This window comes from Erpetoichthys calabaricus, chromosome 12 (genome assembly GCF_900747795.2).
Source record: "Erpetoichthys calabaricus chromosome 12, fErpCal1.3, whole genome shotgun sequence".
NCBI classification, from domain to species: domain Eukaryota; kingdom Metazoa; phylum Chordata; class Cladistia; order Polypteriformes; family Polypteridae; genus Erpetoichthys; species Erpetoichthys calabaricus.
In genome coordinates this window covers 4488848-4508026 of record NC_041405.2, presented here as the reverse complement: position 1 = coordinate 4508026, position 19179 = coordinate 4488848, and the positions used below count along the sequence as shown (strand labels likewise).

At 43.5% G+C, this 19179-nt stretch overlaps 1 protein-coding gene across 8 annotated transcripts in view; it reads right to left on the bottom strand.

Annotated features, from left to right (window-relative positions):
• Positions 1 to 3179: 3179 nt before the first annotated feature.
• srrm2 (serine/arginine repetitive matrix 2) overlaps positions 3180 to 19179 on the bottom strand; it is a 39055-nt gene continuing 23055 nt past the window's right edge. The window contains exons 8-17 of one of the 8 annotated variants that reach the window (XM_051934531.1): positions 17548 to 17604; positions 17313 to 17450; positions 14775 to 14889; positions 14050 to 14564; positions 9202 to 14013; positions 7519 to 8832; positions 7031 to 7210; positions 6848 to 6949; positions 6427 to 6510; positions 3180 to 4431 (exon numbers count right to left, since the gene is read on the bottom strand). In XM_051934531.1, the coding sequence (XP_051790491.1) occupies positions 4422 to 4431; positions 6427 to 6510; positions 6848 to 6949; positions 7031 to 7210; positions 7519 to 8832; positions 9202 to 14013; positions 14050 to 14564; positions 14775 to 14889; positions 17313 to 17450; positions 17548 to 17604 (7327 nt within the window). In that variant the 3' untranslated portion in view covers positions 3180 to 4421. Of the gene's footprint in view, positions 4432 to 6426; positions 6511 to 6847; positions 6950 to 7030; positions 7211 to 7518; positions 8833 to 9201; positions 14565 to 14774; positions 14890 to 17312; positions 17451 to 17547; positions 17605 to 19179 lie in introns of all 8 variants that reach the window. The other 7 variants (XM_051934533.1, XM_051934535.1, XM_051934532.1 and 4 more) reach the window with 7 other exon arrangements.

The window sequence follows — 19179 nt, the reverse complement described above, 5'->3', positions numbered from 1 at the left end:
GATGAAAACCTGCTCCAGAGCGCTCTTGACCTCAGACTGGGGCGACGGTTCATCTTTCAGCAGGACAACGACCCTAAGCACACAGCCAAGATATCAAAGGATTGGCTTCAGGACAACTCTGTGAATGTCCTTGAGTGGCCCAGCCAGAGCCCAGACTTGAATCTGATTGAACATCTCTGGAGAGATCTTAAAATGGCTGTGCACCGACACTTCCCATCCAACCTGACAGAGCTTGAGAGGTGCTGCAAAGAGGAATGGGCCAAACTGGCCAAGGATAGGTGTGCCAAGCTTGTGGCATCATATTCAACAAGACTTGAGGCTGGAATTGCTGCCAAAGGGGCATCGATAAAGTATTGAGCAACGGCTGTGAATACTTATGGACATGGGATTTCTCCGTTTGATTTTTAATAAATTTGCAAAAACCTCAAGTAAATTTTTTTCACGTTGTCATTATGGGGTGTTGTGTGCAGAATTCTGAGGAAAAAAATGAATTTACTCCATTTTGGAATAAGGCTGTAACATAACAAAATGTGGAAAAAGTGATGAAGCGCTGGGAATACTTTCTGGATGCACTGTAGACCTACAAGAGTTTCATAATTATAGACCCATTTCAAATTTAACCTCTCTCTAAAATCTGTCATGGGCTTGTGGTATAGCGGGTCCACAGCTCTCAGCAAAGGCCAGGTTTAAATAAATAATCACTGTGCTCGCGGCGTAGTGAGGGGGTGTGGTAGTGTGGCTGAAGCGGTTCCCGGGTGGATTCGTGCTGCGGACGTTTCTCACCTAAGTGCACAGGTGAGAGACAGTCCGCTCTGTAATTGTTCCTGGGAACTGTTGATTGCCACGTCCATTATAAAGAGAAGCCTGAGACGGTTAAAATGGAAGGAAAAAAAAGAAATGAACGGAAAGAGAAAGAGACGGAGGTTGCTGGAAGGAAGGAAGGAAGGAGAAAGCCGGTGTGTGAGAGAGCGCATGTGAATGTGAAGGAGTGAGAGCATGCTCGAGTGCAGCTGGACTGTGGGCCCTAGCGAGGTGTGTAGCTAACACCTAGGGCAGTTGACTGTAGTCACTCCCGCTGAGCATTTTGAGAAGAGCAGGAGTGACTAGTGAGGAAGATGACTCGCCATGGGAGTCGGGAGACTTATGCATGTATAATCTGCAGTGTGGGAGTCCTGGCCGTTGGAGAGAAGCTAAGTCCCAGTCTGGGATGAGAGTGCGACCGAAGCTAGGATCGAGAGGCCTCCAGACCTGTGCGAGTGACAGAAGGTCAGCTGCAGAGAGAGCGTCTCACCTGGTGCTGGGTCCTAACGGGAGAAGCAGGTGAGACGCTAGTGTAAAAGAAGCACTGGGCTATTCATTGTTTTAAAGGACTGCTTCCAGCAACGTTTTAACCTCATCGTCTTTTTATGGATTATTTATTTGTTGAAGACTTTTAGGGAATGTACTGCACTTTGTGGACACACCGTTTTTGTTTTTTTGTAATAAAAGCACTTCTGCGGTGGGTTGGCACCCTGCCTGGGATTGATTCCTGCCTTGTGCCCTGTGTTGGCTGGGAGTGGCTCCAACAGACCCCAGTGACCCTGTGTTCGGATTCAGCGGGTTGGAAAATGGATGGATGGATAAAAGCACTTTGCACTTTTCCACCATCCCCTTTCCTATGTTGCCTCACTGCTTAGCTCATCTCGGTTATAACTATCGACGGTGTAGGGTTCATGGGCTCCCGAACAGCGGATGGGAGCATGGAGCAGAACCCGCATCATCACAGGGCTACATCAGGAGTGGGCAGGAGGAGGAGTATAGGAACCTAATCAAGGACTTTGATAAATGGTGCGACTCAAACCACCTACACCTGAACACCAGCAAAACCAAGGAGCTGGTGGTGGATTTTAGGAGGACCAGGCCCCTCATGGACCTCGTGATTATCAGAGGTGACTGTGCAGACCGATAAATACCTGGGAGTTCAGCTGGATGATAAACTGGACTGGACTGCCAATACTGATGCTCTGTGCAAGAGAGGACAGAGCCGACTATACTTCCTTAGAAGACTGGCGTCCTTCAACATCTGCAATAAGATGCTGCAGATGTTCTACCAGACGGCTGTGGCAAGCGCCCTCTTCTACATGGTGGTGTGCTGGGGAGGCAGCATAAAAAAAGAGGGACGCCTCACGCCTGGACAAACTGGTGAGGATGGCAGGCTCTATTGTAGGCATGGAGCTGGACAGTCTGACATCCGTGGCAGAGCGACGGGCGCTGAGCAGGCTCCTGTCAATAATGGAGAATCCACTGCATCCACTGAACAGGATCATCTCCAGACAGAGGAGCAGCTTCAGCGACAGACTGCTGTCACCGTCCTGCTCCACTGACAGACTGAGGAGATCGTTCCTCCCCAACACTATGCGACTCTTCAAACCCACAGGGGGGGGGGGGGGGTAAACGTTAAAATTATACAAAGTTATTGTCTGTCTGTATACCTGCATTGTTATCACTTCTGTCAAGTGTTGTCTATTATTGTTGTATTATTATCTATTGTTAATTGACTGCTCCATTGAAAACCCCATGGAGGACAGTTACTATTCAATTTAACGTTAATCAATCGAGCCGTGCAACAATCCACTAAGAACACTCCAGTTCTCAAACTAAAAATGGTCCACCTGTCCATAAGTTTAAAAATCACTGTAAATTAAATGATCTCCACCGTAAAATTATAAAATACAAGCAAGGGAAACAAAAGGTTTAGATTTGAATGAAGTATCAGGAGGTGTGACTAATTTCACTGACAGTATAGTTTACTACTGAGGTGACCACAGATGACGTAGTGACAGCGGCAAGTCCCAGTTTCAGGCTATGAGTCTCGATGAACAACACAAGAATTGATACTGTTATATTGTGTCCACATTATATATATATATATATATATATATATATATATATATATATATATATATACACACACACACACTGTATAAATCAATAAAAGATTTCAATGTGGCACACTTACTTTTCCACAGTATATTTATTGTATACCTAGGCACATTTTTGGAGAGTATGGGAGGGTTGCCTTCATTTCAACCTCCGTCAGGCATTTCTGGCAGTACAGATGGGGACTTGAAATTGCGAGGGAAAGTCAAGCTGACAATGAGGGTCAATCATTACAGTACAAAATAATTAGGACAACAAAATCAACTTTCTCAAAAGATGCTTCACGTTTATTTTGGAAAGAGCCCAAAAGAAAAAACAAAAAAAACAAAAACAAAAACAAACAAAAAAACAAAACAGAAAAAAAAACCCTAACATGACAAAAAAAAAAAGAAAAACAAAAGTCTGTTTGAAACCATTCGAAGGAACAGCAGAATTAGACTTGCAGGTGGAGCAAGAGGGCGACGAACCAACAGGGGGAAGTAATAAAAATAAATGACATACAAGTAATGCAAAGTCGGCATCAGAATGCAAATTGTACATCTGTAACGAAGGAACAGCATGAGGCCCCAAAAAAAAAAAAAAAAAAAAAATTTTTTAGAAGAGACCCCCAAGCATCTCCTCCTCTTAGCCACAACAAAAAAAAAAAAGAACGACATTCACACGCTGTTCCCACCTGCCCAACACCCCATCCCTTTCCCCGCCCGTGATCTTAGTTGTTGGTCAGTTCCTCTGTCCCTTTACAGATCAGACATATATTCTCATTTTGCGCCTTGGAGGAAGTCAACTTTGGCGCATTGACTGCCCATTAACTGGAAATCTCATCACATGCCATCCGGGCTCACTAAACAGTCAGGTAATTCTAACACCAAACTTGATTCACATTCTCTCTCTCTCAAACTTCCCACCCCATAACCTTTGTTAAAGTTGTTACATCTCTGTGATGTAAGGTGAGGACAAAACAAAAAAAAAACAAAAACAAAAAAGAAAGCAACATGCTTATGACCCGATATTTTTATGTGAGGGACCAAACCCACACAGAGGGCACAATCTGGGAGAATCCAGAAAATTAGATGCACCCACCCCCCCCCCCCCAGCCCCTGTGCTCCCCCCACCAAAAAAAAAAAACCTGCAATAAATTAACCTGCCTTGAAACCCGACAAATTGCAGTGTTCATTATACAGCGTATGCCAAGTAAAGATGGCCTGGCTTTGGCAAATTGATATTTTCCTATATGATCTTGATTGCCAGCTCCATGACAACCTTTTGCCAGTTCATAATAGAATTAAAGGAAAAAAGTTCACATTTTTATCAAAAACACAAGAATTCCAATAAAATAAGTTTAACTGTTCTGTTTTCAATCTGTCCATCAGTGTGCCTGGCAGATTCACAGGAGTCTTTTTTTTTTTTTTTCTGGCAGAGCTGGCGACCATCGAGGGAGGTGTGGATAAGTGGGCGGGGCTTACGAAAATCTGAGAAGATGGACACTTTGAGGTCAGCTTTCTTTAGGGAGACCTGCAGAAAAAGCAAATGAAAAAAATGAAATATAACCTCAACTGGTCCTCATCTGCTCCCACAACTTCATAAATTCTGGAGTAAAGCTGCATGCATAAATAAATACATTATTAGAACCTAAACTGCAACGATGGGAGAGCAAAACAAAATGATGCACATCACTTACATATAAAGGTGAAGTCTAAACATATTAGGGCTAAGAAAGATAAAAGTGGGGCCACAGTCTCTAAAATCCAAAGCTGGTCATTTAACATTAGGTGACCTCAATCAGCAAAAATGCAGAATCTTTACAATGAGGGACCTGCAATATACAAGTCATTCCAAATGATAAGAAAAAGACATCAGCTGCATAAATTTTTTTTTTTTTGGTACAAAGGTAAAGTGAGTTTTTCAAATTCCGTTGCTCTTTTATTGGCAGAATTTGACCACCATAAAACTCATTCAACTCCTGCGCAACACTAAAGACATATATTTTTCCCTGCCTCTTGTCAAGATTATGGAGACAACAACACAGTACACAATTTGCTCATCCTTTTGTATAAAGGCATCACAAAAATGTAAATATCAAACATGTGTTTTATAAGAGGAGGAAGGAATAAAAAGAAGCGTAGACATACTCTTGAACAAGAAAAAAAAAATTAAGACCACAAGGAAGAAAACTTCACTATTAAAGTGCAGAGCAACATGAACAGTTTGATGAAGCTGAACAAGAAAACAGCAACCAACATACCGGGAGCTGGTGTAGATGGGAGATAGACAAGGTGTGTTTCTTATGTCCAGTGGGCTTCATTTAAACTTCATGCTGGTTTCTTTATACTGCTTGGTCTGGCTATAGTCTCATTTAAATGTGTGTGCATCAAAATAAATCTGAACTTGAATGTTAACTGGCAGGAGAGTGGGCAACCTCTTCAAATAGTGAAGCTCTCTAGTAGGGGCATGTGCAGGACTAGTTATAGTACACATGGACTCTATAGTAAATGACCGCTGCAAGAAATCCTACAGTACATTACTCATAAAAAAATACTACATCTTACTCGTCAGCATCAATACAAAAAGAAAAACAACATCTGACTATTTATTCATATGTGACAGATACAGACACTGAGAAAGGTCAACAGATTCATTCATGAAGTGTACAACATGGACATAAAGATGCATGAAGGGATTTACTGTATATACTCGTAGGTAAGTCAGGACTTGATTTTTTACTGTTTAATTTCTGTTATTTTATAATGTCGGTCATATTAAGTTAAATGCAGAAAACTCACGATATTGGTCCAAGAGATTATGATATGCTAATGCCCACCTGAGAGTAACCACGGAGCACACTGCTTTTTTTTTTTTTTTTAACCATGTGGGTGTAGCAATGTGCCGTATCGGCGCGTGCTGCTAACCTTTCTCTCACTCCATTGTGCCTACGTGACCACACGGTAACACCTGCACTATTCCCAAGCAATGTTTGCACTGATTTGTGCTTTTTGTATCCCACACCCTCATACACCTTTATCGTAAGAGCATCCCTTATCTACGATGGAGCGTTCGATCAGAAGAAAATATGAAGCTTGTTTTAAATTAAACGTTGTTGAAGTAGCAAAAGAAATTGGTAACTGCGCTGTGCAACAAAATTTGATGTGACACTGGAGGAGGCAAGGAAATAAAAAAAAAAAAATAAAAAATTAAGTGTTGCATTTTTGAACGGGCACATAAGTTGGGGTCTGATTTTATGGGTTTCAAGACCCAACACATACAAGAGTATATCTGGTAATGGACACAATTAAATGAATATTTCCTGCAAACAAGTTGGTGGACTCAAGATTATGAACAGCACCAGAGTAGAAACTGTTTCTCAAAAAGACAGAGCTGATTAGATGAGAACAACTGATACACAAGGAGAATTCTGATATGTAGACATGAAGCAGTGAACAGGACTAAGTAGTTTCCATGAATGGGTACACAGTAAAGGAGCAAGTAAAGGTCACAACTTAATTTCTATACCTCTGCCTCCTGTCCATATGCCTGCGTTCTGAGGAGTCTCTCCGCCTCTTCCTGCTGGGAGAGCGGCTTGGTGACCTCTGATCTCTGCAGAAACAGACACATTAGGAAAAGGTAGGCTTTTAAAATTGCTCTTCAGTGACCCTCTCCATAAAGCCACTGTTCTACAAGAATGAGATTTTTACAAAAGCCATTCAGTAGAAGGTATGGATTTCCACACTTATATGGGCCATGGAACAAATTGCTTATGCAGTATTTTTCCCAAACACCATTAAGAGTACCACCTGAAACCTACAGCATTTAACTTTTGCTCAGTGACATTACAGGTATGAACAAATACAGATTTAATGGTTTACGGCTGGCAGTATTATATTTGGTGATCACGGTCATCCACTACTGAAGAGAAAAATAATGCATTTCTTACCTGAACGGTGCTATAACGGGTATAGGCCGTTTTCGATGCGAAGGTGGAGAGTAGCTAAGAGACCGTGAATCTCGTAAAGAATCTGCAGGTTTCCTTGGGCTTCTAAAAGATCGAAGGGAAAAAATTAGCACGACTGCTCCAGAAGGAAACTTTGTTTATAATGTGTTCACTGGATTTCCATACTTTTTTTGGCTTTCATTAGCCGGAGGCACGGTGGGTTCTTCGCTCTCAGAAGATGAGGAAGAAGAGGACGAGGAGGAGGATGAGGATGACGATGAAGAAGAATCTGAAGATGATGACGAGGATGATCTCTGCTTACGTCCCTCTTCATACCGATGGATGGCTACCGCTGTAGTCTGTGGGCTGAAATGAAGCAAAATTTGTGAAACAAACGTAATCAAATCAGATGGTGTTCTCGAATGTCAAACACCAAGGAATACGCAGTGATAATCCTGACATAGTTCTGCTCTTGGATAAGGCAATGATAAAGCCCCAACCGATCCCACATAATAGTTCAATTACAACACTTAAAAATGGTGAAGTCAGTATATTCTCTCAGATGCACACTCCACTACCCATACTTCTCATATTCAACTTCATTCAGGCAAGGAAACCAAAACTTAATGGGTCAAAGACACACAATTATTAACCCAACACTGAAAGTCCAATACCTGGTCTTGCTGGTGCTGGAATCGGAACTTGAGGAGGATGAGGAGGAGGACGAGGATGATGACGAAGATGACGACTCGCTGCGTTTCCTCTGGGTCTTGGTTAGCTGGTTGTCATCTTTGTGCGTCCCATCTTTTGACTCAAGCTCCTTTTCATGCGCAACATTCCTGGAACGTGATGCTGATCGAGAGCGGGTCTGTGGTGGAATTTTTCCACTGCTAGGTGACAAGTTCAAAGGTACTTGGCCCTTGGGACTTGGACTAATCTTGGAACCACGCTGTTTGCTGTTTTCACTTCTCTCAGGTGATTTAGAATGGCTACAGTCTCTAGGAGATCTAGATCCCAAGTTCTGGTTCTGAGAGGGCGGTCTACAACTTGTCTCACTTTTAGAGGCTTTTTTAGGGGATGTGAAATGCAACTTAGCCTGGTCTCCTCTTTCTAAGCCCCGCTGAACTTGGCCTGATCGTGGAGTGACTGATCTGGAGCTGGAAGCTCTCTTATCAGGTGATCGCGAGTGGCTATGTGGTACCATCTGTGAAACACTGGGGGTCTTTGATGTAGAACGAGATGAACTGCCATGTGCTGGAGGGGAGGGTACTGTAGTCTGTCCTCTAAATCTGGTGGGAGTTCTTGAATGTGATCTAGAGGGTGAGGGAGAAAGGGGCGGACTACTCTTTTGCCTGGTGCTCCTAGGACTTCGAGAATCCAACTGTTTTGCCTCTGGCAAGTTTGACATAGCAGTCTGTTTGGCTGTGACTTTGTGAGGCTTGGATGTTGACTGTACCTCCCTTGACAAACTTCTGGATCTGGAACGAGATCTGTTGTCCCCTCTCTTGGCTGCAGAACGTGTCGGAGAACAGGAGGTTTGTACCTTTCTGCTCTCTGCTTGTGAAGGTGTAGATCTAGACCTGCTTCTTTGGGTAACCTTTGGTTTGGTAGACCCGCTTTCAAGAGCTATGCGTTTTGGAGAAGGGGAACCTGCAGATGATGACGATGACGAACTAGAAGATGATGAAGAGGAGGAGGAAGAGGAGGAGGAAGAGGATGAAGAGGACGATGAAGATCGTGACTTCCGCTCCAAGGGTCGTCCGACTCTTGCTGCCTGTACGGCAGAGGTGGTTAACTTTTCCGCAGGCTTCTTCGGTGATGCCTCTTGCTCTCTGCTCCTGTTCCGCCTCCAAGATGGTGCATCTTTCCCAACCGCCCTCTCGGGGGATCTTCTGCTCTGTTCTTGTGTAGGTCTGGTCTGGTTCCTAGACTGTGAGTGGCTTCTCTTTGAAGCTGAGCTTCTTGAAGAGGAGGTGGTCCTTTGATGGCTGGAAAACAGAAGGACAAATCTTTAAACAGGCCAATACTTAAAACGGGTGCATCCCTTAGGAGAACAGTTAACTACACTCCCGGCATTCTTTTTTAAACAAAAACAATTTTTTGATGTTCACTCAATTTGTTATGCATAATGCTTACGGTTGCTTATATATATATATATATATATAATAACAAAGAAAAACAGGAATCGAGCAGAAGATTAAATGAGACTGACCATTTCCACAGATTTATAGTGTCTCCTAATGTGGACAGCAACCAGACAGAAACTATGGTCTTACTCTGTTAGGCAGATGGCCTGAACGGATTACTCCAAGTGAAAATCCCCCCCCCTACACTAATGGCCGCCACTTTGAGCATACCTGTTGGCTGGGCTTCTGCCTCTGGGTGACATGGGTTGCCTTCTTGAAGCAATTGGAGACTGAGATCTAGACCTCGAAAGTGAAGGACTCCTCCTGCGTGCAACTCTAGGTGGAGGTGAATCACGCCTCCTTTCTCGGTCACCTCTCCGAGTATATGAGGAAGGGGAGTAGTTCCGATTGCCACTGCTTCTCTCCCTCCGTATTATTGGGGACTCTGCCTTCCTCCTGGAGTAGACTGGAGAAGCAGGAGACCGGCTCCTATTGCGTGGCCTCTGTGGAGAAGGCTGTCTGGCTCTTCTGGAGGGTGAGGACTCGTACGGTTTCCGCCTAGATGGTGACAACTTGGATGGTACTGAATCTCTCCTTGAGGAGGAAGATGAATAATAGCTATGAGTCCTAGGTGAGGCACGATTCCTTTCCCTAACAGGGGACTGAGAGAAAGACCGTGACCTCCTGCTTCTTTTAAATGGTGAAGTCTCCCTACGTCTTCCACTTGCTGGGGGGGAACATTCCCTCCTGATTGCAGAAGAGTTGCTGGGTTTGTACTGGACTGGAGGAGACCTAGTCCTCTCTCTATCTGGTGATGGAGACGAAGCAGCATGCCTTCTGGAAAAGGATTCAGACACTCCCGGGAGTGGTGATCGTTCTCTTCGAATTGCAGTACTGTAGCTTCTGGGTGGGTCAGGGTATGCCTCATCAGAGTGGCATGGCGGTTTCCTGCTCTGCCCTTTCACAGGTGACTTGTCCCGGTATGTTGCAGGAGATAGTGTTGATCTGGTTCTTCTTGGTGATGCGGAACGATCCTCCTGTCTCCTAGAATGAGAAACTTCATACTTTCGAAGAGGTGATCTCTCCCTTCTTCCATCCAGATCATTATCTGCAGATTTCCATCGACCTTCTCCTCGAGCAGGGGAAGATGGGTGAAAAGAATCTCTTCCTGTTGCTACTGGAGAGTACCGACTACTGGTTCTACGAGAGCTAGGAGAGTCAACTGGAGATCTCCTGATGGGCTGCGATTTGGAAGTTGGAGGCGTTAGACTTTTCCCACGTTCTGGTGACGGTGAGGGAGATTCAGCATCCCTTGCGTCAGCCAAGTAACGGCCTCTTGACTTGGTATGTACATTCAAGGGTGACTTTCTATTCCTCGATGCTTCAGAAGAGTTCTTTGTCATCTCTCTAGTAGGAGAAGCAGAGGAGGAAGAGGAGCTACTACACTTGGACGTAGGAGAGTATCGCTGGGTTTCCTTAGTTCTCGGTGGGGTATCCTCCCTGCGGATGGCTGGCTGCTTCTGGGGCGATTTGCTCCTTCCTCTGGTTGCTGTGCTTAAAGTGGAAGCTCTCACAGGAGAGGAATCATGATGTCTTGATGAGCGAGAAGTTCGAGTTGCAGACGAGACTCTTTTTTCCTCATTACCATGCAAACTGGTAGTTGTTTTATGCCAGTCTCGAACTGGTGAAGCAGAAGAATCACTATCCCTCATTGTTGGTGAATACGTCTCACTTGGTCTAAAGCCTGTTTTAGGAGACTGCCTTCCTCTGGGATTTGCTGTGCTTCTGTCTTGGCTGTCTGAAGAGTGATGGCCCTTCTCTCTCACAGGAGACCGTGAAACAGCTCTTTGCTTATTTGGTGATCGTCTTTCACTGGTTTTGCTAATGCTTTTAGGGGACGGTCTTCTTCTGGCAGTTGCAGAACCTCTGCCATAGCTTTCTGGGGATGAATGCCTTCTTTCTGGAGTAGGGGACGAATCACTGTCTCTTCTAGTTGGAGAGTACTTTTCACTTTGCCTTAGTATGTTCTTTGTGGTATGCTTTCCTTGGGACCCTGCACTACTCCTGTCATACTTCTCCATTGGGAGACTGCCTTTATCTCTAATAGGAGAAGGTGAGGAATCACTGTCCCTTGCAGTTGGAGAATATTTTTCACTAGGTCTTGAGGCTGCTTTTTGGGGCTGCCTTCCATGATCACTTGGTGTGTACCTTTCCCAGCTGCCTGAAGATGGCGGATTCCTCTCTCTGGGAGGAGAGACAGAAGGAGAAGCAGCAGCAGCCTTTCTCTTTTGAGCTGGGGAGTGCCTTTCACTTGATCTTGGATATGCTTTTGGAGACTGCCTCCCTCGAATATTCACTGTGCTCCTGTCAGAAGATGTGCGACTTCTTTCTCCAGCTGGGGACCGAGATGAAGCTGACCTATGTCTATTTGGCGACTGTCTTTCGTTTGGTCTTAAGTATGATGTAGGGGACTGTCTACCTTTGGTGCTAATTGTACTTCGGTCTGAGGATGTATGGCTTCGCTCCCTTACAGGTGACCGGCAGAAGGAAGTACTCACCTCCCTACTTGGGGAATACCGCTCATTTGGCCTCATGGCTACCTTTGGGGACTGGTTTGCTCGAGCACTCAATGTGCTCCTGTCTGAAGATGGATGGCTCCTCTCTCTAACAGGAGACCGAGAGGAAGATGTGCCAGTTGGCTTAGCTGGGGAGTACCTCTCACTTACTCTGGGGACTGACTTTGGAGACTGCCTTCCACGACCCAAAGGCGGCTGCGGCTGGCCTCGCTCTCTCAAAGGAGAATGGGAGGTAATGCTTTGCTTAGCTGGTGAGAACCTGTCACTTGCCCTTGGAATCTGCTTTGGAGACTGCCTTCCTTGTGTTCCAGCACTGCTCCAGTTATGTTTTGCTGCCAATATCTGGCTTCTCTCTCTCACTGGTGAGGGTGAAGAATCACTGTCTTCCCTCATTGTTGGAGAGTACTTTTCATTGGATCTTGGAACCGTTTTAGGGGACTGTTTCCCCCTGCTACTAAGTGAGCTTCTGCTATGGTTGTCTGAAGGAACCTGGCTCCTTTCCCTCAACGGAGATGGAGAAGAAGAGGAGGAGGAGGTGGTACTGTGCTGAGTGGGGGAGTATCGCTCACCAGATCTGGAAGCAGATGTAGCCTTATGAGTACTAGCTGAACTATCCCATCTTGTATCAAGCACATTTCTATCTTTTGTGAGAGACTCACTCCTGTCTGCAGCTGGAGGAGATGATGAAGAATCTGATCTTCTTGAAGGAGAATATCTTGTGCTCGGTCTAGAAGCACCCTCTCTTTGTCCACCAGCAATGCTCTCCAACGGTATGCAGTTGGTTTCTTCATCAGAGGAGTATGCTGAACTCGTGGGAGAAGGAGCTTTTTGCTTTGGGGATACAGAATTAGACACATTTGGTAATGTCTTCTCAAGCTCTGCTGGTAAGATCTTACTCATTCTCTCTGGATCTAATGGGGAACTCTTACTCACTAAACACTGATCTTTATCAGTTCTTACTGACTGTGAAACAGTCTGGACATGAGATGTACCAATGGCCACACCATCTTCTTTGCTCCGTGTTGGGTCAACTGCAGCAGGTAGAGGCACCTCCCATTTTTGTGCCAGGACACAGGTAGAATCAACAAGAGTCTCATCTGATGCTTTAACATTCTGTTCTACATTGGGATGCACTACCTTGCTCTGCTCATCATCTTTTCTTTGTACTGTTTTGTATGCATCTGCTTGGTCCGGAGATGTAAGCAGTAAACCTTTTTTGTCACCAGCTGAATCACTACTGTTTTTTTTCTTTGCTACCTTCTTTTTCTTCTCTGTAGCAGAGGATGAAGAGGAGGAGGAGGAGGAAGAGGATGATGAGGAGTCACCTTCAGAATCAGATGAAGAGGAGGAGTCATCGTCAGAGGACGAGTTTGATGAGGAACTACTGCTCTCACTAGAAGAGTCAGAGGAAGAGGAGGAACTGCCACTGGAACTTGAGGAGCTCCCACTGGAGCTGGAGGATGAGCTGCCACTTTTCTTCTTGGTGCTGTTCACCTCCACTTTAGCAACTTTTTCTGAATCTCTATCCTGCATGTGTGCCAAGCTGCCATTTTCAACCGTTACATCTGCAGCATGTTCAGCTGCCATTTCAGTTGCTGTGTTCACAGTGCTTTGGGCCTCTGGGCTCTTGGAATTACTCCATTTGGAAACACTGCTGAAGGTGTCACCATTTTCTTTACCATCTGCTGCAGACTGACAAGCATTCTCCTGGTTTTCTTGCTTGTGACCATTCAGGTCTGGAGTAGCACCAAGAGGCTTTCCAACTCCAGCTGTAGTGCTTGTTGGCTCTTCTTGCTCCATCTCCTCATCTGCCCCAATCTCACCCTCTTCCAATGGTTCAGAGTTTCTGGAAGCAGTACTTGAAATTTCTGGAAGTGAATAGGAACTAACTTCTTCAGAAGGGCTGTTAGTCTGTGCCACTTGTTCATCTTTCTCTTTAACAAGAACTGAACTTGCATTATCTACCATTTTATTGTGAACTGGTGATCTGTCACTTGTTTTAGGTGATCGAGACGGTGAAGGAGAAGAAACAGAAGATCGTCTTTTCTCTTGATCCAAACATTTGTCTGATAAGTGAGGAGAGCCATCATATCCACACTTTCTGTCAGTCCTTTCCAAAGATGATTTCTTCACATCTCTATCAGGCATGCCCAGTTTCTCTTTCACCCCTGATTTCCCTGGCGAAACCCTATCGCCTCTCTCCCGTTCAGCTGAGCTCCTCTTTTCATTTCTTGTTGCTCTGTTGGACCTGTCTAGGGAGCTTATCCTGTCAGATCTTCCAGGTGAGTCTTGTCTGTTTGCTCTGCGAGTTTTTTCTGGAGAACTTTTCCTATCACTGTCACGTGAACCACTTCGATCTCTTCTATATGTTCTCTCCTGTGAGCCCCTCCTTTCACCCCGGGTTGACCTTTCCGGGGAGCCCCTCCTGTCGCCCCGGGGGGAGCTCCTCCTGTTGCCTCGAGTGGACCTCTCTGGTGTGCCCCTCCTGTCGCCCCGAGTGGACCTCTCTGGGGAGCCTCTCCTGTCGCCTCGGGTGAATCTCTCTGGGGAGCCTCTCCTGTCGCCCCGGGTGGACCTTTCCAGGGAGCCTCTCCTGTCGCCCCGGGTGGACCTTTCTGGGGAGCCTCTCCTGTCGCCCCGGGTGGACCTTTCAGGGGATGCCCTTCTCGCAGACCTTTCTGGGGACCCTCTCCTATCTCCTCGAGTAGACCTTTCTGCTGATCGACGATTGGACCTTACTGGAGAGCCCCTTCTGTTACGAGGGGATCTTTCTCTTTTCTCTGTAGAATTTCCTCTCCTGTATTTTGGTGAGCTGCCTCTATCATGTCTCAGTGAACTCTTTTCAGAATAACCACCTCGGGATGCTCTTGAATCTCGCTCTGGGGTGCCTCTCCTGTGATTTGGAGACCCAGCTTTTTGGTCTCCTCTTTCATTTCTGCCACTTCTTATTGAGGGAGACCCAGTTTTATGTTTTGCATTATCCTTGATGCCTCTGCGATCTCTCCTGTCTGGAGAAGCCTAGCGAGAGAGGAATCTGAAATTACTACACTTTATACCCAACTTACGTATTCATATTCTAAAGTCTGTCAAGTTTTGAAAAATCTTTTTTTTTTTTTTTTTTTAACCTTAAGCAACCATGCATCCTTAGTTTGTTGCAATGATTCATATCATCATAGCTCAAACAGGTGAGTTATGTAACCTTCCAATCTTCATCTACCCTCCCCTTACCTCTCTGCTGTCTGAAGCAGCAGGGCTACCATTCTCATGGTTCCTTGCCTTTCTGCCTCGCTGGGGTGAAACTGATTGCCGGCTTCTTTTTTCTTCTAACCTTGCTGGAGACTTGCTGCAACAGACAGGGGAGATCGTTTCAGTCTTTCCATAAGAAAATGTCGGGCACAACATTAACTTTAGCTCTTTTCCCTTAAAACAAGCGTATTTTATCATTTGAAAGCAACTTTACTCAAGAGATCAAGAAAAGGTATTTAATGATTTTAAAATGACTACTCGTCATGAAAATAAAGCCATTGTTAACTTGCACATCCTATTTGATAACACAAAACTGTGCTTAGAAGCCAAATTCACACATGGTACAACTACATATATGACAATGTGATTAATAAACTCGAAAAGAACACACTCATGCCCTGACAACACAATCATTAAAGACAACAAATGTAAGAAATTATGCAGTTACAACTGTAGGGGGGGGAAAAAAAAAAAAAAAAAAAGTGTTTACAAATGAGAACTTAATTGGAAAAATGTATTATGTAGCTTCTCGAACTTTCTTTATTAAAATTACTGCACAGATTCTACTATGATCTGCCAAGAGCAACACACTATTTCAGTGCTCTTCTATCAGAAAGGGATGTGTGCTTCACTAAAACAAATGTCTTGTTTTAAAAAGCTCGATGTCCATTTTAAGCCGTACCTTATTTTACCATTACACTGCACATATAAGGTGACAAAATTAAAATAACTTAAAGCCACAAGATTTGGAAAATAGGAAAGGATATGTATATGATTATGCCAGGAAGGAAAATACTGTACATGGATCATGGCCATCTATACCTTTACTAGGGGGCTTCACCTGCTCGCTTCGCTCGCCAACCCCTGGTGTTGGGTAACCCGAAATACATTGATGTATGTATGAGATATATTGGAGTGTAAAAGGTGTAGATGACGAACAAAGGAACTAAAGAACCCATAGCATGGCACATTAGAAAGATTTACTGGAATATTTCTTTATACACAACATTTGTAGTAAAGATGGTGTGTTGTCCTTGAATGAGTTTTCCTTGGTATGGAGTATCTACAACTTTAACTTTAATGTGGGATGAACGCCGAACTCTTGAGAAGGCTACATAAAGTTGTCCACGTCCAAGTACAGATTACGTAGACGTAGATTTGTGCATAGTTGTGTTCGTGATATGGTTCAGGGTGCACTGTTCCAATCCGATGTAATACTTGTCCACATACGCGAAAGCAGTATGGGCCATAGCCAGCTGGTGGCCTGATATTTACCCCAGTAGATGCAAAAGCAAATGAACTATTGTAGGATCCAATGCAGTCCATAAAGTTTTTACTTTCGGGTACATTGTTAGTTAGAAGCTTCCGTAGATATTTAGGAAAGTCATCTAAAGGAGGCAGTCTAACCTGACCCTTTTGACAACAACGTGTAAACTCATTAGTTGTAGTGCCAGTTGTTTCTTCAGGGAAGTTAAGTGAATGACAATGACAGCAAATGATATTCATTAATCCTAATGAATGTTCATTAATAGTGGACTCATTACAGAATGCGTTGTCAGCTAATTGGCGGAATTGTTTAGCGGCTGTTTGTCGTTCCTTTCTTTGCCGTTTATGTATTGCCTCTGCTGTTTGAGAGTCGCGTTGTAGGCGCCTGCGTTCATTAATTTTATTCAGGCGGGCTCATTTCTGTATGTCTGTCAGTTGAGATGTTTTGTTTTGGAGCCGTGACTCCTTTGGTTGCGTTGTTTGAGAAGCGCGTTGTAGTCGCCTGCGTTCATTGTTTTTATCCAGGTGGGCTCGTCTTTGTAGCCCCGTTAGTCGAGCTCTTTCTTTTTGGAGCCGTGCCTGCTTTGCTTGCGGCATTTCAGACGCGCGTTGTAGGCGCCTGCATTCATTGATTTTATCCAGGCGGGCTCGTTTGTATATCTCCGTCAGTTGTGGTGTTTCGTTTTGAACCCGTGCCTGCTTTGCTTCCGCAGTTTCAGATGCGCGTTGTAGGCAACTATGTTCATTGTATTTGTCCATGCGGGCTCATTTTTGTAGCTCCGTTAGTCGAGCTGAATCGTTTTGGAGCCGTGACCGTGACTCCATTAGTTATCCGTTGTCTACCGTTAGTAATATGGATAATTGCACTTACTGTTAATACGGAGCGTTTTCTGTGGTTGTACTGTTAATAATGCATCACTGTAATGTGATTTTCACTGATTTCCCATAATTAGTAACAATCTTATTTATATGCAGTATTTTTATTAATGATGCTTTTTTTTTTAAATTTGTTGATATTAGTTTGTTCCAATGGCGTGTAAACCAACCAAAAGCATCAAAAACCATTTGGAAACTTGTTTGATAATGCTTACTTAAAATAGAGCCCTAGTGCACTCATAAATAGCATTTATCAAGTTATGCTCCTGCAAAATGTTGTTTTTTTTTTTCCATTCTTTAGACATACTCAAATCCATCAATAGGACTATACAAAATTGCAAGAAATAAGTTGTAATTTACACACAAAACTGGGCTTACCTGTGATGGGAAGAGGATGACGAGGAAGAAGAAGAGGAGGAAGAGGATGAGGAGGAGGAGGAACTACTTGAGGAGGAGCTGCTCCTCCTCTTCCTCCTTCTGTGCTGCTTGGATGATGCTGGTGACTCACTGCGTCCTCTACGAGAAGGACGAGGCAAATGGGAAAAAAAAAAGTTAACGGAAGGAAAAAAGGCTAACTAATCTGAAAAACCTCTTCCTGAAGAAGTTGACTCACCTCTTCTTTTTCTCTTTCTCATCTTTTGATCGTTTCTTGGTACTCTGGCTGCGAGACCTTTTCCGACAGATAAGAGAATTTTTAAATATGATAAAAAGAAGGAGAAAAAAAAACGAACAACATTCAACAGCACCACCTCTTATAGACAACTATCTTCAGCCAGCTGTCATGTGGCAGTATGGCCAGAATTCATTCTTAAACAGTGACAAAAAGTATCACAGCAGTTTCAACTAAATGGATCTAAGCCCAACAGTCCTGGTCACTTCTAGCATTTCATTTCTTTCACACAGATAACAAATCCACAAATATACAGGCTACCTGAAAATGTGTTACAAATTAAAATGGACACTCTCTGCCAAAAAGACAGATTATACAGCCACTCAATCTCAGAGACAAGAAACATGCTAAAAGGCATGACTGGCATAATAAAACTTTATCCACATGCTCCTTACCTTTATACAAAGTTTAACATGTTGGGTTTTGGGCTTAGTTATATTCCTATAAGAAAATGTCCCCTCTAACCAACATGTACAGGGCAGGCTGTATATGTGTTTAATTTATACATCCTATATTAAAATGTTCCAATCACACACATTGCTGATCCGATTACCGAACTCGGCAAAACAAATCAAAGCTGCTTTCACACAAAGAACCTGGCAGAATTCCAGGAGTAACCATCCCAGAAACTTATCGGAAGTTGCTTGATCAAAAGTATCAGCATGCCCAGTTAAATTACAGTCTTAAACTCATTCAAACATGGCATTTGTATTCTGGCTAAGGGGCTGGCAGATGTTATAAATTGTGCAAAAGGTATAAAGAATTTAATGTCACAGCACTAAAGGTGGTGAATTACTTAGCTTGGATGGCGCATGGCTATTACTATTTCAGAATGTGTTTAATTTTCTGACACTTTTCATTAAGCTATTTTTATTTATATTTTTAAATAAAAGTATGTAAACATATGTAGCACATAAATCAGCTTGCTTTTGTTAGACTGCAACATGCTGTCACTCTCTTTTGCCATGATAAAGTATTCAAATACAGATGTTCATTGTATTTACTATAGTACTAGGGTGTTGTACCATGTTAGTTATTATGGATGTAATAAGCAGTCAAACAAAATGACCCCTTTAATTGGTTAACTAGAAAGATTACAATATGCAAGCTTTCGAGGCAACTCAGGCCCCTTCTTCAGGCAAGATGTAATACCAATTATGTCCAGGTCTGAGGAGACGCAAGAACATGCTGTTGCATGCTTACATCTCGACTTTGATTTTCCCATTCACTACTAAAGTGCAAATGTATTCAAAACATTTAGCATTTTATAATTAAGAGTGTGATTCTTTGGATATCATAAACTGTCCATAACGTATGATAACAGTTAATTTTTAACTTTAACTACTGATACTTTCAAAGAATTGCAAACAATAATCTCATTTTATCACTGTGTCAATAAGTCTTATTTAAAATTTAGGCAGCATATAAACTCAACATCAAAAAGACTGCTTAGACCCCCATTACTTTTAAACAATACATTATAATGCCTAAACTGTTTGAAAGAATGACTAATATTTTACATCTACATTAAAACCAGTTAATTAATGCTAAAGTACTTTATTTTTAAATGTGCAA